Raw genomic sequence first — 16,589 nt, 5'->3', positions numbered from 1 at the left:
AGTGAACATCTCACCATCCGCTTCAAACACTGCCTGAACAACGGACGCTCACCGGTATCATGGAAATCAGCCCTCCTTATACCTATCCCTAAAAAGGGGTGCTCAGGCGATCTCAAATGTATGAGTCCTACCTCTCCTCATTCGAATATTGGAAAAATCTTCGAACGTATCCTACTAAGTCGCCTCAACAGACACTACTCCCCTATCACTCCATTTAATCAATTCGGCTTCAAAAACCTCAGTCCACCGAGCAGGCAATCCTGTATCTGCAAGACCATATCCTCAATCACCTGGAAAATAGGCATTGCACCGTAACCTGCGCCTTAGACCTCGAAAATGGATTTGATTCAGTTTGGAAAGAGGGCTTGCTCTACAAGTAAATTCAGTCTAATTGCCCCCTCTCCTTATTTAGAATCCTCGGAGACTTCATCTCCAACAGAACTTGCCACGTGCGCTTTGATGGAATACGCTTCATCGACCTCCCGGTAAACTCAGGAGTCTTTCAGGGATCTATTCTAGGCCCTAAACTTTTTAACATCTTCCTCCACGATTTTCCGCTCCCTCCAGGCAGCCCCTCATCTGCCCTTTTTCCCTAACGACAATGGTCCTCCCGCATCAGGAGGGATCCTCTTCGCTGATGACACCATCCTATATGCGAGCGGTCTCAGGCCCTTACTAGTGTCTCTCTGTCTCTCAAACTCCTAACCAATAGGGTCATCATTTGAATCGATGGGCCCTTACCGTTAATTCCTTTGCTTCAGCGGGAAGTGCCACTGGCGCATAGTACCAGAAAGTAAAAACCTGCATTGACGCATTGCCAGCCTCACGCTCTAGCCGAAACCAAACATTAAATACCCGGGAATCTCTATTAACAACAAGCTTAAATCCAACCCTCACGTCAGATCTGCTATTGCCAATGCCTCAGCTGCCTTAAAAAACCTCCTCTCATCCCGGGCCCTGTTCCCTGCCACCAAAACCCTATGGTTTCCCAGCATAGGCTACCATGCCACCGAACGTAGCAGAAGCCCTCCAACGCTTCGAAAGGACGATACTCAGGAAATGCACGGCCAAATACAGAAGGCCAAACCTAACCCCCAAAAACTCTCTCCTGTACGACTTCAATCAAGCTGCCGCACGTCAGACTGAAAAAGTGGCTGTCCCACCCTAACCCGCTGATAAAGATCTTGCTAAGTGCAATGCATTGTTACGTGAGCAAAGGTACTTCGTGTCAGGGCCGGCTCTCCTCTCGGATAGTAATTCTCCTCTCAACCATTATGCCTCCTTTCCCTCCTTCATCCTCTTCTTTTAACAAGGCTTCTCCCTGGACTTTCACAGAGGCTAACCGCGTAGGGCCAATGTTCCGGCAGTCAACCCCCGCGCAGGTGTGATTAACTTTTCATTATTTTTCTTTACCTAGCCTAGATTAAGACACTCAACATTAATTAGCCTGTACAATATGTGATATCTGCAATCACTTCCTCCTTAAATTAGGGTCCCTCCTTCTTCCAATTAGGCTACACAGGATTGAGGACTACGCTTTACTCCAAACCCGTCGATCAATTCTGTCCACTGGTGCCTAAAAACTCCCTTTTTCCCGGTTTCCAGTACGAAGTACTGTTTTGTGTTATGTTTGTTTAGATGTAAGTTATAAATTATTTTTCGATTTAAGCACATGTTATTTTTAAGTTTTAAGTTATTATTCTTTTCGTACCGAGCATGTATTTCTTTTCTTTGCTCAATAAATAAATTTGAAATCTGAATGACTTCTATAGTTTTGTACTAGTCACTTTTAGGCATTAATACACTGACAACCGTCAACACGCTATTCTCCTCATGTTGACATCTGTCACCTTGTCTCAAACCACTCGCCCGGGTTGGACACGGCCCGTGTGTGGTTGAAGTAGAAACGTAAATATCTACATTAATAGACGTTAATTGGCTCTCGTGACTTACCCGGAAAATGTTTTGATTTTGGACAACCTAAAAATGTTTCACTTCACCGCCCGTGGTAGTGGAATATGGCTAAATGTGATATCGCGTCAGCACAGTAAACACCAATTGCTCGTTGCACGGGTAAATCGATTACATAAACCGAAGAGGTTATTTCTCCAGTACATTTTCCGTTTTGTTTTAAAATAGTTCGCAGCTCGGCAACCGACTCAGCCAGCGGCCCAGAAACAGGAGAATGGCGACTCTGAATTGCAGAGCATTCAATCGGTCGCTGTGCCAGTTACTCTTCCTCCGATTGTGGATGTTACTAAGAGGTTCGGTACCCAAACTATAGCCAGCTTGGATGAGACGACGGATACGAAAGATGTGAGAAAACGAACGAAGAAGAAGTTCGTGGAACTACCATGGATGATAACGCCATCACCTGATCTATCCAGATTGGGGAAATACTATTTGATGCTGTCGAAGTCCCGCTTAACTTGTAAGGACCTCGTTCACTTTTCAAAATCTTTAGCTTATGACTGCCTTCAAAATCCTTGTCACAAATCTGTAAAATACAATTTTTCATTCTAGCCCTCGTCGTCGTGACATCAATGGCAGGCTATGCGGTAGCTCCAGCTCCTTTCGAACTATCGACATTTCTGCTTTGCTCTGTGGGGACCGGCCTCCTCTCTGCAGCTGCGAATGCCGTAAATCAATATCACGAAGTTCCGTTTGATGCACAAATGTCCCGGACAAAAAATCGAGTATTAGTCAAGGGTATTCTGACGCCTCTCCATGCAGTTGGCTTTGCCATTGGAACGGCATCGACAGGACTTTCCATTCTCTATTTCGGGGTGAATGGACTGACTGCTGCTCTCGGTTGTGCAAACTTCTTCCTGTACACCTCAATATATACGCCTATGAAGAGGTTTAGTATAGTAAATACATGGGTTGGCTCCATAGTAGGAGCAATCCCTCCACTAATGGGCTGGGCTGGATGCGCCGGATCACTCGATGCTGGAGCATGGATCCTAGCCGGATTACTCTACGCCTGGCAGTTTCCACATTTCAATGCGCTTTCCTGGAATTTACGTCCAGATTATTCCCGAGCTGGCTATCGGATGATGGCTGTTACGAATCCGGCATTGTGCCGGAGGACGGCGCTAAGGTACACGGCGGTAATAGGTGGGCTGTCGTTGCTTGCACCTTACTATGAAGTTACCAATATGTGGTTCGCGCTGGAGACACTGCCTCTCAATGCATATTTCGGATATTTAGGTAGGCGAAATTGAAACGTTCCTTTTAGCAATGAATACTAATCGATCCATCCCCTCCCTCTTTTCAGCATGGAAGTTTTACCAAAAATCCGACAGTGGATCATCACGAAAACTGTTTCGTTTCTCCCTCCTCCACCTGCCCGCATTAATGTTACTATTTTTACTGAATAAGAAACGCTGGATATTCGCTGAAGACAAAACAGCTACTGCAGTTCAGGAATTAGCCATAGAAACTAGTACCGTAGATAGTAAGGCCGCCGTAGCCAGCGACGTTATTCCAAAAGTGAGCTCCCAGTCAGGATCAACATCAAGCGTAGTACCTGCAGCGATGGTCCCATCGCCTCTTCAGAAAGTTCTACCTGTAGCGTCCGCCCAGCAGCCTCCAGCGTGACAACGTTAATTGATAACGTGTATTCAATGGAGACTATCGTGGAAAAAAAGTGTTTCCCATTAGTTAAGGCAGTTGTACATATTAAACCAACTTTCTAGTCTGGTAAAGTTACAATTTAACTCAAGTTTTATGTACTTGTATGGAGAAAGTTGTAATGAACATTGGAGCGTGAAAAATGTCGTTTTATTGAAAAGCGCCGGTGTGAAGAGAGTCAAGACCCAGTTCTGTGTAAATATTTATAAAATGATTTATAATAAATAACTTATGACATGATATTGATGGCTTTTGTGTAGTTTTCACTTCTATGAACTCAATCCAAAGTCTACAATTTTTTTCTTGATAGTGACGCCGGATTTTGTGCTCGTCTTCGTCGTAGAGGCTCTATATCCCATTTCGGATCTTAACTTTCAGGATGTTCTGCCTGCAATCATCTCGATTCATCCATCGCGTCTTCCAATTTCAAAATCCGAGCAGTAATGCGCTGTCTTTGCCAGCAGAATCTGCTTAGTGCATTCGGGGTTTTCCTACCGGTTTTCGTCCTTCTGTTCGCATTTTGAATGCCCTTTTAGGCATCGAAGTGTCGTCCGTACGTTGAACGTAGCAAGTCCATTGCAGCTTCCAAATTTTAATTATTTTGGAGACTTCAGAGTCATTTGGTCCGGTCCAGCATTAAGTTGATGCGGACTTATCATTCTCAAAACGAAGACTTCAGAGTCGTCAAATATTTAATACAACTCATGGTTGTATCTGATTCGCCATTGGTTGCCCTCGGGTTTAGGCCACATTATTCTCTCCTCTCGATGGTATTGATCATTTTTTCGAAAGTTTGTGGGGAGTGTTTCACATCCATAACATAGCACAGAACTGCACAGATCTTATTATTGTTTTATAAAATCGGTGTTTTGCATGCATCTGGCTTTTCAAATCGGCAGGACCAAGTATGAGGCTCTATTTGCGAGCTGAAATCGGCGGTAATTCTCATTACTTTGTACAGTACATTTCGGTCAATATTGTTGTCTGCTACAGGTCCATAAACATTTGTTGTTGAATCCCCAGCATTTTTCTAGCACCTGTTTGACGGTAAATAGCTAGTTAGTCGTCGATCTTCCCGTCCGAAAACTGTCTTGGCATTTTTTCGGCGTTCGGCCTAATTCTTTTCTCTAGTATTTTCGTGAAGATTTTATAGAATGTACAAAGTAATAAGATGCCTCTGTAATTTGTTCATGCCAACTGGTAAATTTTTTTTGTGGGTAGGGCAAATCATACTTTTTGACCACTCGTACGAACTGGTCTGGGTTTAAGAACGAGATAACCCAATTGTAGATAGTTTTCATGGTCCATGGACCGCCTGATTTGATGAATTCAGCGAGGATGTCATCTATACCCAGCGCTTTGTTCGTTTTATGATGCTTGATGGCTGAATCTATTGCTCGACCATAATTTCTGCAGGTTTTGGCGATTGAATTGTATGCGCGGAACTGAGGAGTTATTTGCGAATGTATTAGGGAAGCTTATCTGTACACATCATAGGCCCTAACATCTAGCAGTAACTACATGTGGTTTAGTGCCTATCATGTGTACGGATGAGTTTCCCCAATACATTCACAAGTCCGGTCCATTGAGTGTGGGTACTACTTATTAGATGTACTATGGTTGCGAGTATGTGGCATTGCATAGCTGTAGGGGATGGGGAAAAACACACAAGAAAACGATCCAAGCGCCATTGACACCCCAATATATTAACCAAAAAGGCCACGGGCCAGTTAGCTAACCCGTCCCTACCTAACAAATACTCAATGACATTTCGTGCCCTTTAGCCATTTGATTTCCTCTTCCTGGATTCAATCTTCTTGGTTTCAAGTCAATAATATTTGTTTTAAAGTTTCTATCCACGATAAATGCGATTTCAAACTCACGTTGTGTGCGACCCCATTTCGGATACCTCGCAATTATTCCAATTCGTTTCCTGGACTATTAGAACCCTGAGCTTGTACTTGTTGGTCTGTTGAAATAGGTCTTTAACAGCAGTAGATTTCATTCACTCGCGCAGTCATTTCCATGGCATCAATCCTCTCGGAGGATGTTCATCCTGTCTCTGTACATGATGTTTGATTTTTTGGTGTATGACAGGCTGTAAGGCCATTGTTCCGAACCCTAAATCTGGAGGGCCAGTTTAATTACTTTAGGCCCTCTTAAAGAAAGGGTGCGATCAGGTAGGAGTGGAGGTGGTGGTGGAGTTATCCCAACTAAGCTGCGAGTCCGCCTCTACTTTTTTCTCACTTCCCCTAATGACGGGTTTTTATTGAGCATAGTACTAAATGCGTTGCCTTAAACCTTCCTCTTTTACCTGAGTTTGAGACCAGCATGCTATTCACATAACATGGCAGAGTTTCATTTTGTGCTGTATAAGAGGTTAATATTAAACTTAGCTATATTGTTCTTTTAAAAATTTACAATGGCGATTATCTCCTCACGATAGTTAGCCTGTACTGCGACAATCTTCCCTCAATGTTGCTAAAAGGAAAAGTCAATGAGGGGTACTAAAAACTTACAGCATTCCGTTAATTCTTGATTACAATGCGACGGCGTTACATTTCATATCGAACCTTGGTCTTTCAGATACATCCCCTCCGGTGGAACTTCTATTTGCCTCGATTGAGTTTTCCAACCTTCTTCGTGTTTTTCCCTGGTAAAGGTTTCCTTCTGTTCTACCTTTAAATATACGTTCCCAAATTAGATTATGTGCATCCAGTGCATTAAATGCGCACCAACTCAATCAGAGAGTTTAACCAGACAAAGCAGTATTTGCCTTCGACAAACAGAACTTTCTTCTCATATATACCGACGAGCGAGACACCGGTCAATATGATTCTTCATGGACAGTAGTAATGACTTCTCTCGTACAAGCAGATTTCTTTGAAACTATTGATATCATGCAATATGAAACTTGTCGCTCTGCCCGAGAAAACAGAAAACTCAACTTTTGATTGCTGTCAATCCAGCCTAGTTCTAACGTAGCAAATTCGTAAAATCCTAGTAAACTTTGAAAGAACACAAAACAGGGGATCGATCCAGTGCAAGGACAGCCGGCATCGTGTGTGAAGTGTGACCTAATATGCACCAGATAAGCGCTTGAAACGGCAAGAGGAGTGCTGTGTTAATTGAGTAGACCAGCCTCGTAACTATCGCAACTGCAGTGCGTTATTGAATTTCAACTAAAATGCTACTATCAAAACTGCAAAAAACAGAAATAATACTTCCAGCTGGTCGAGCAAATTCTTTGATTTCGCCGGGAAACCAACATCATCTCGCCCAAGAACTGTTTATTTGCAACTTGTACCTACATAGAGAGTCTACCAAGGTCAGCTGGCTCTCAACATACCTGCAGCGTACGAGCAATCAGATCGACCACATTAGGATTAGCAGTGGATTCACAAAATGTCTCCTGGATGAGCGTAATGATCCAACGAAAGAAGCGCCGAAATCGATCTTAAGTAGGATCATCCCTTGACGGGTGTTCGCTTTTGCTTGCGTGTGGCTTTTTGTAGGGCTGAAGAGCTTCAACCTTCCAAGTTCAGTACCAACAATTATATAATTTTGCTGTCTTTCGGTAGCGGAGAATTATTTTGCTTGTCCGCCGGGTAATATTGTTGAGCATTGTGTTGTCATTAAAAATGATCTTTTGTCCGACAATACTAGCGTCGTCCGTCTTGTCGTCCTTTATGTTTTTGAGTACTGGCTGGCTATCGAAGCCCATGAACGACGCCTTGCGGTTATGGAGATAGAGATGTTGCATTGGACTAGTGGTATTCGAAATGAAGACATCCGCGATCGATCGTGGAAAAATTCTGAGGGAGGAGTCATGGTATGAACATTCACGCTGACGAGCACTCAGTCGCTAAGATCGGCGTGAGCATGGAAGTAAACCAAAAAACCGACCGAAACAACAATAGCTTGATACGCTAGATGACGATTTGAAAGTGTCTCCACTCCACTCGAATCAGGCATATGACCAAGAAAAATAGCGCATTCGAATGAAACGAGGCCACTACACTATTGAAGTATTGAAAAGGTAAAGAAGTTCAGTATATAAAATAGTAACAGTGAATTAAATTTTAGTTTAAATAGCAGCGTAGGCTCATCAATAAGATGTCACTTAATGAATATAAGTCGCGGCCCTTTAAATTAAAACATGATTCATCGGGCCACCGATGCTTTAATTTAAAGGGCAGAAACTTATATCCATAAAATTACAAAATAGAAACTGCAACTATTTTCATTTACGAGTTTACGAGTTTAAGGATCAAGGAGTCTTGGTACATCCTTTGGTTCTTCTGTGAAATAGAAGTCAAGATAAAAAAGCATAGTTTTTCCCGATAATTGAAAATTGGTAAAACCAGCAAATTTTGGTGAAAAATGGAAAATACATTCTGTAATCTATTCCGTTTTATTTTTCTGTCTATTTTGTTAAAGATTTTCTACTTTTACGTAAAAATGAATAAGCCTGGTATTTTTATATTTGCTGCTTAAAATATTTGGAGCAGTCATAAACTTTTCGACTTTTTCGATACTTACTGTATGATTTCAACGTTTGATAGCAACGACGAAATCCATTGTGAATTGATCCCCGCATCAGATGTTTGTTCGTCCGTCACGCTTTCAGCTTGTCAAGCTTCAATAATTCGTAATAGATAATCCTCAAAGGTTGTGAAAATGTTGATTCCAACGTCCGGCGATCAGATCCTTTTCATATGGAGCGGGAGTGGATCTCAACTCCTTGAACCCATCTCCACAAAGGCAAAGGAAATCCCCAATGTCGCACTGAAGCCAGAAAACCTGGAGCGTCTAGAACTTGGTGAGTGGAATTTCGCAACTCATTCTTCTTGGTAAATAGGCCTTGGATTAGTTTCTGTTATCTTTTAGCGAATCACGCGAAATCGACGTTCGACAAATGTATTATTGCCGTTTCGGTGGCTGAGTTCACAGACGAATTGCTTGCAACTACGTTGAAATTACTCAAGCCGGCGGGTGCTTTGTACGTTCCACTTACACCAGGTCTGGACCCTGCGAAAGTTTTGTCACAACTGAAATTGTCGGGATATGTGAACGGAAAGGCGGAAAATGACACGATAGTAGGCGAAAAACCCAAGTATGAAGTTGGTGCATCGGTGAAGCTAAGTTTCGGCGCGAAACAAAACTCAGAGACTGACCAGAAGAAGAAGGCGGCGATATGGAGCGTGAATGGGGATGATGTCGATGATGAGGAGAAAATTGATCCTGATGAACTGTTGGATGAAGAGGATCTTGCTAAGCCAGATCCTTCATCGTTGAGAGGTGAGTGCCTTTATTGACATGGATTTAATGATTTTTAATGCAGGTCAGCTTCAGTGAGTTTCGGAGGAGATTAACTTCAGTATTACTTGATTCGTTAGGACTAGTAATGTCAGACGTATCGTTTTTCGCGCATTTGGTGGTAGGAACAATAAATTTCCGATGATTTTCCTTTGCCTCTAGGTTTTGGGGAAAAATTTTGCTGTCATTGACTGGAGTTCTTGTTGGCGGTTTATAGCGATAGCGTTTTCTGATAAAGTATGCATTATGTTTGTAAGGTGATTGTCTTGCCAGCCATCCTGGGGTATTGGATTTTACTGCATGGCATAGCCTGCACTGAATTTATTGCTTTGGTCTTTTTGCGTAAGTTGTTCATCATAGCTTCCGTCTCCTAGTGCATCACCTCCCCGGGCATTTGGCTTCAGAATTGTGTTGGATTATTTATTTATTTAAATTTAACGTACAACAAACAGAGTAATCTCCAATTACTTATTGTTATTTGGAACAAGGTTTTTTGCACTTTTCCTTGGGTAATTCATACCATAGAACGAATTTATTTATTTGCGATGCAAATTTTAATTTTGTAGAGTAAAGATGAGTCTGGTATCTACAACCATAAGTTCTGCTATTGTATAGAAGGTTAAGATCATGAATAAAGCCGAAGCCGAAGCCAATTACTTATTGTGCTCAGGAGGAGGAGAAAGCAATATTCTTATCTTGTGCTTAAAACTACTTAAAATAGAGAAGTTAAAAGGACCAAGCTGTTGTGCGTTGTAATTTCGGCAAAGCCTAGAAATCGGGGAATGAAAGTAAGCTTCGAGCTCTGCGAAGGGCACGTTGAAAATGTCTGCCCTACGTTTGTTATAAGACGCAGGATGTCGTTGGCGGCGGAGTAGTCCATCAGACCCGAGGTGATGATACGATGGCAAAAGTGATGTCGAAGGTCTAGCTTTCGATTAACAGTGTCAGTCGTTTTTCATGTGTTCCCAGCACATAGATAACAGCCATAGCATGATGTTAGAGGTATGTTATTTGCGTTTTCACATTTTGGAGAGAATAGTGAAGCATCATTAATATTACGAACGGCATTGACCTCGGTGTCATCTTCGATGTTTCACCGTTTGATGCAGATAAGAAGAGAGCTGATCCGTCAAACTAACAACCTTCCGTTTATTAGTACTTATTTTTATTTGAACTCTTTTGAAACCAAAGTTTCTTGTCCAAAGTCTATCATTCGCTTTGATCGCTTTGATTGTTTCCGTTTGTATTGTCAAGTTCCTCGGGGATTTTTTCTAGGCCGGCTATTATTGATGAAGCTTTCGAGGAATTTTGAAAATGGGCTCCAGGATTATTTTATTATTTTAGTTTATAGTTTAGGTCAGCTGAGGGTATGCATTTATCCCACAAATTGATCTCCCAAAAGTAGGTGTCCTTTGGCAAATTAACTCTTTCCATTTTTTGGGAAAGATATTAGGTTACTTTTATATTACATTCCGTGAAAAATTCTATAAAAGAACAGCAGGAGTCTCCATGGGCAACCCAATGTCACCACTGGTGACGGATATGTTTATGGCATATGTAGAATCAATCATTGAAGAAAAGGGGAGAATGCCGAGAATTTGATTCAGATATGTCGACGGTATATTTGTCATAGTGGAAAAGGACAAGGTAGACAACACGCTAACAGAAATTAACAGGATACACCCGAAGATCCAATTTACAATGGAAACGGAAGAACATGGATCACTACCATTTTTGGACCTACGAATAATGAACGACAGTGGAAAACTCGAATTCGAGATATATAGAAACGGCGACTCAAAGAACGATACCGCCAACTTCAGCTCATACTGTAACACAAAAAATAGATGCCTAAAATTCAGTGGTACACCGGCTCTGTACATACCCCTTAAACAAGAATGGCTTCCATAAAGAAAGGATGTTCATACTTGATACACCGAGGAAATAATAGAAAAACTGATTAAGAAAAAGCAAAACCAAGAAGAACCAACACTCAACATTCTTCGAACAAGAAAGCATTCTAGTCGATACAAAATGGGTTAGCATACCATTGTCCAAATACTTTCTAGGAAAATACAATATAAAAGTTGTCGGATCCAGCAGAGACGCAACACTTAAAAGACAATTAGGAAGCGAAAAGGACCCATTGACGAAAGAGGAAAAAAGTGAAATTTACAAAATCAACTGCAATGATTGCGAGATGTTCTACATTGGCCAAACAAAACGCCTCATCACGACGAGGTTCCAAGAACACAAAAGAGGTAGGAGGGTCATTCTGTGATGAGGCCAAATCTGGAGCTGGTACGACAAGTGAATAAGCCACACACATTGGACGCATGGGAGAGCTTGGAAAGATTGCGAAAGGATGCGACAAACTTGATGAACATAGATGAGGGGAATTGTGCATCGAGGATAATTAAAAAACTTGCTGACAAATGTAACTTTTTACAATTTGTATCTACAGACCTTTAAATTTTTTATTTAAAAACAGGAAAAACTTCCCAATGATTTAGTAGCTTAAGTACTGAAGAAGAGAGTAAGTAGCTCTCCAAAAAGGTATATACAAACTAGAAAAATATATTGTAGTAAGGAGAAGTTACATAGTTTTATTTTTATTTAGAAGAACTACAAACTTCGGAACGATAACTATTTTTTAAGGTAACAGTTTTACAGACACCTTAATGGAAGTTTTATTTGAGTGAAGTTGTTGGGGACTCTATTTCTGCGTTTTGCACTGCCTCTTGTTGTTGACCGATAATATTTTGTATAAGCAATTATACCGATTATAATAATGCGGAAAAACCATGGTGTGAAACGGCAAGCAGTTAATACACAGTATTCTCCGGAGTCATAAACAACGCCTCTTTGCAGGCATAGTGTTCTTTTCAACGGAGACCTCGCAGCAGTAGGTTGCTAATGGCAAAAAATGGGTTTAGAGGTCTATTGTTCGACGTACTGGTTGCTGAAGTAGGTGGGAAGTGTGATGACCTTTCTTTCTATGTGCACTTGGTTTTTATAATATTTTCTTTCAGTGTGATCTTATTTGCTATTTTCAATTTTTCTAGCGAAGGGAAAAAAACTAGGACCGTTATTAAGATAATATCCTCTACTTCTACCGAACAGGTTTTCGTCCCTATTTGTTCATTGGGGATAAGAAGTGTGCTCTCCACAAAAGTGTTAGACGCCGCAGAATCGTTTGCAAGAAGAACGATCCATCACTCTCGTAAGATCTTCTGTGTTTGATGGGCTATTCGAGGAATTATTCATTGGGAACTGTTCCCACGGAACCTAAATCTAACGGTGGAAATCTATTGTACCCAACTAGAGGGACTTCGCTGAATAAAGATAACATAATTTTTCACCTTGACAACGGAGGTCCTCACATTGCTATACTCGCCCAGAGAAAAATTGTACAGTTATGATGATCTACCATAACACCCTTACTCCCCTGACCTTGAACTTCAGATTTTGACTTGGACAATCATTTGTGAGGAAAGGAATTTTTCAACCATTTGCGGTGATGTTGATTTAGGCGTTGTTTTCTAGATGTGCGAAATAAGAGAAGCGCTCACATCGGTTTTAAGTGATAGTCATTGTCTTTGCTTTGCCGTATTGCGTCCCTGTTTTGAGCGAAATTTGAATTTCCTCAATGCTGCTTTGTCTGAAGGTCGTAATAGGCTTCAACGGACCATGATATCTCAATGACGGTGTTGGTATCTGTTTGCTCTCTCACCGATTTACGGACCTTATCGATAAGTCTCTGGGTTTGGAGAAAGAGCTGAACAGAGTCGGACTGAATACAAATAGCAACAAATGCAAGGTTCTCAGTCTGACGCAGCACTAGATCTGTTTTCGTTGTTTTGTCCAAAATCTGGAAATGGGGATTATGGACACCCCGTGTTACAAAATAACTAGTTTTTTGCGCCGAAATAGTATGTTGTTTAGTGCAATTAATTAAAATAAGTGTGTTGTAATGTTCACGCGAATATCTGTCTCCACCATCTCCGACATATTGCTACATAATTGATTTGCAGGTTCCAACGTAGTTAAAAGTCATGTAGACAATGCAGTGGAGAGAGTGCGGTTAATGCGAAAGGACAATGTTTGTAGGGACTTTAAGAAAGCTCGATAACTCCACTGCGGGCTATGCCATGAAATTGAACCCACTATACCAGTGTAGTTGGCGAGTGGGTCGCCCCAGAAGCACATAGTACAGAAAATGACATCAAAGCACTAGGGGTAGATCGGTCTCTTTTATTGGATAAAAGGTTTTTATCACTAACCGACGGCTTATGAGTTTTCTTCGCAAATAATACATTTCTGTCGAAGAGGCAATTAAATAAATGGAACGGATAAAGACAATAGGACTTGCAGTTGATCTCTGGAAAGTAAACAGTTGATATCCAACACTTTGGTTCAGTGAGTTATTCAGTTGCGAACCTGGGGAGGGTAGAACACCTTCTGATTGGCAACTTGCATGGACTGCGTCCCGATTCAGTTGCTACCTCGTGCTATTTTGTTATCTCCTTACACTTAAGGTCATTCAAGCCGGGATTGCGTAAAACGGGAGCACTATTGTTACGATACACCCCGTGTATTGTGCATTTGAAATGTTCGATAATGCGTCGATCACAAAAAACGCCAGTTGTGGAACGCTACTTCATCGAAGTTGCATGGTTGCGTTGATATCAGGTCATAGGTTCTCGGTCTTGTAGCTATTTCATGGTAGAAGATATTTCATATCATCGATATCGTTCAATCGAACTCGTGACCCTTGTACAAGAAAGCTATAAGTGGAATCCTGTTACTTCGCTAGTCTTGCTGCTAGTCGAAAGGAAGAAACTATGACATGCTACAAGTCTTAAACAAAAATGCTAGTCTTAGTTCTTGTTGTCATGCCAATTTCCTCCTCAGATTCATGCCTCAGATTTGATCATTGATGAATGCTTTGCTTCATCAACTTTCATCCAATTCTTCATAAGATGATGAGATCCCAGATCGAAGGAAGGGACATTTAGGGCTGCATGCATTCAATACAATTGAAGCTGTAGATTTCTAATTGGATGTAGTTGTTAGTGATAGGTATGCGATCTATTTAAATATCACTCCTAACCTGGATGTAACATGGCAGTTGTAGGTCAGTTCCCATGTAAAATCTTCGTGATACACCATGGTCCGTTATGTATCAGCTTGTGTTAAAAGTTGGGGCAGGACTTTCAATCCTCCTTCCTCAAAGAAAAGTTTATCCTTATTAGGCTTCACGAATAGTGATCGGAAAAGAGCCCGGTGTCTTATTTTCCTGGTCAGGAATTGCAATCACTGCAATGTGTCTTTGGCCAAACTTTCAGAATATTCGGCTTCATCCTTCGTATGTCATATCAATGCCACTTTTTTTTTCATGCTTTATAATTCCTTCTTACGTAGTATTCTTCAATAGGATAGTTCTCTTACTATAAATGCGAATATCTCTGCTAGTTCGAACTTAAGTTTTTACAAAAATAGACGACGGTTTCATTCAGGGCAGAGGCAACTCCTCAGACGCTGCCTCATCTCTGCCTTGGAAGTGCGTGACCGAAGTTGTTGGATGGATATGAATTACTGCCTCGGAATCCCTTCCGTAATTTTATGTTGAACTCTTCCTTGCTTAATCATCGTTGGTGACAACAGCGATAGTATTACATTATTTGGACATACTTCGATGGCTGCTAACTCCGTAGAAAGCTCCAAAGAAACTATCGATGTTTAATATACTGACCAGACTATTTATACAATATACTGGTCCCAATCCTAGATAAAAGAGAAGGGTTTCCTCAGTAATATAAAAGCAAAATGGTCGTCGCCGACAAGATTATTCAACGTTGCTACAAAAATGATCACATCATTGATTGAAGAATCTCGGAGAAATGAGCAACGGTTTCTGACGAATGGACGTATGGTACCTTCACTGATATGATGGAGGAACTCGCAGTTGTCCTTCGGGAGGGGTGCATAGATATCTGCACTCTACAACAAACTCGAGATGGTGTGGTCCCAAAAGTTGCGGCACAACGTGGCAAAAGTGCCTGTAAACTTCTCTACGTGATTTTTAACAATGTCAATTTAAATGGAAATTCCAAAATCGTTTCTTGTGAAATAGAAAATCTATTTTTTGCAATTATGCATACTTGCTTGCCTTCCACAGTGCTTTAAACCCAAGCGTATGCATATTTGCAAATTTCTGCAATTTTCTAGTAAAGTTAACGGAAACGGTTTTGGATTTTTTGTTAAGGTTCGGTGCAAAACAAAACCTTATTAAAATCCAAAAATCCATTCATTGTCTTGTCACACGTGTTTTTCTCCAGACATCTACACCGATTTATGGGAACTATTAAATCCTGATTTATTCCGAAACAGTTGGAGTAATCATCACAAAGTTTGGTGAGAATATGTGGTCTGTGAACCGCTACACGTGCATCGAGTGGCATCATTTTGTGTTGGGATTAAAAAAGGGGTCCCCATATATGCGAAAGGGGACCAATGTTTTTTTCAAAGAATATGGCCATGTACCCTACAAACGAAAGGGCTTAATTAATTGTTCTACCAGTAGTTGGGGGGAATATGCAACTCGTTGATATTACGTGGGGAACTCCCTCCGTGAGGATGTTAACTACATTATACCAATTATACCAGACCAATGGGACGTCCTCTTTGGTTGGGCATGCGGGTCACTGTGGCCCAATCCATTGTTCAAAGATGATTGTCTGGGCCCTCAGAAACCTCAAAATGTTACAATCCACTACTGAATCGACAAAGTCAGATCGACAACTAAGTCAGACTTTCTTTCTCATAGGCATTGAGGTCACCTTAATGGGGGTGGGCTTGCTCTTCAGGTGATTGCTGCAGGGATGTCCTCGAATTCTGACAATGTAAGATTTGGTTGATTAAGATATTTTATTTTACTTTTTTTCCTCGTTATTCACTTTTTTTCGTAAATTCTGAACGTCAGTAACGTTTTTATCAAATTTTTCTTATTTCCAGTGTGCAGTACAACGGGTAAACGTAAAGCTTGCAAAAATTGTTCATGTGGCCTTGCTGATGAATTAGCAGCTGAAAGTGCACAGTCAAAACCTGCCGACCAGCCTAAATCATCGTGTGGAAATGTAAGACGGCCCTCAATTGTTTTTGTCGATAAATTAGATAAAGATTTCAAATCTATATCTCTCAAAATCATTTCAGTGTTACCTTGGTGATGCCTTCCGTTGTTCAACGTGTCCCTACTTAGGAATGCCAGCCTTCAAGCCAGGCGAAAAAGTTAAATTGAACGACAATTTCCTACAAGACGATATTTAAAGTATTGGTGAAATGCGACTCATACATAGCGACCGGATAGCTTGGTTTGTTTTGAAAAATTATTGAGATTTGGAAGAGATTAGACAACGAGAAGGAAAATGCTTCTTTATCATGCACAAGTGCACCCTCTTCATAGGTGACGAAGACCTTTGACTTCATTAGCAGTTCAGTTTCAGTTGTTTTGGTGTAATTTTCTCATTATATTGCCTGCATTCATTCACACATTGCGCAGTAATTTCAATAAAGTATTACCGAATTGTTATATAGTCTTTTGTTTTTTTTGAAACTTTTTAACAGGACATATTACG

General features: G+C 41.1%; 2 protein-coding genes across 2 annotated transcripts; both read left to right on the top strand.

Annotated features, from left to right (window-relative positions):
• Nucleotides 1–1,833: 1,833 nt before the first annotated feature.
• Nucleotides 1,834–3,875, top strand: LOC119650986 (protoheme IX farnesyltransferase, mitochondrial). Its single transcript, XM_038054252.1, has 4 exons — nucleotides 1,834–2,073; nucleotides 2,140–2,431; nucleotides 2,524–3,210; nucleotides 3,278–3,875. Exons 1-4 carry the CDS (start codon nucleotides 1,987–1,989, stop codon nucleotides 3,598–3,600), a joined length of 1,389 nt encoding a protein of 462 aa, XP_037910180.1. The 5' UTR covers nucleotides 1,834–1,986; the 3' UTR covers nucleotides 3,601–3,875.
• Nucleotides 3,876–8,230: 4,355 nt separating this feature from the next.
• Nucleotides 8,231–16,549, top strand: LOC119650988 (anamorsin homolog). The gene is made up of 4 exons (XM_038054254.1): nucleotides 8,231–8,455; nucleotides 8,524–8,934; nucleotides 15,970–16,091; nucleotides 16,168–16,549. The coding sequence occupies exons 1-4, from the start codon at nucleotides 8,314–8,316 to the stop codon at nucleotides 16,279–16,281; spliced, it is 789 nt and encodes a 262-aa protein (XP_037910182.1). The 5' UTR covers nucleotides 8,231–8,313; the 3' UTR covers nucleotides 16,282–16,549.
• The last annotated feature ends 40 nt before the right edge of the window (nucleotides 16,550–16,589 follow it).

The sequence above is a fragment of the Hermetia illucens genome, chromosome 3, assembly GCF_905115235.1.
Source record: "Hermetia illucens chromosome 3, iHerIll2.2.curated.20191125, whole genome shotgun sequence".
NCBI classification, from domain to species: Eukaryota; Metazoa; Arthropoda; class Insecta; order Diptera; family Stratiomyidae; genus Hermetia; species Hermetia illucens.
The sequence above is the reverse complement of the archived record's forward strand: the minus strand, read 5'-3'. Positions and strand labels throughout refer to the sequence as shown.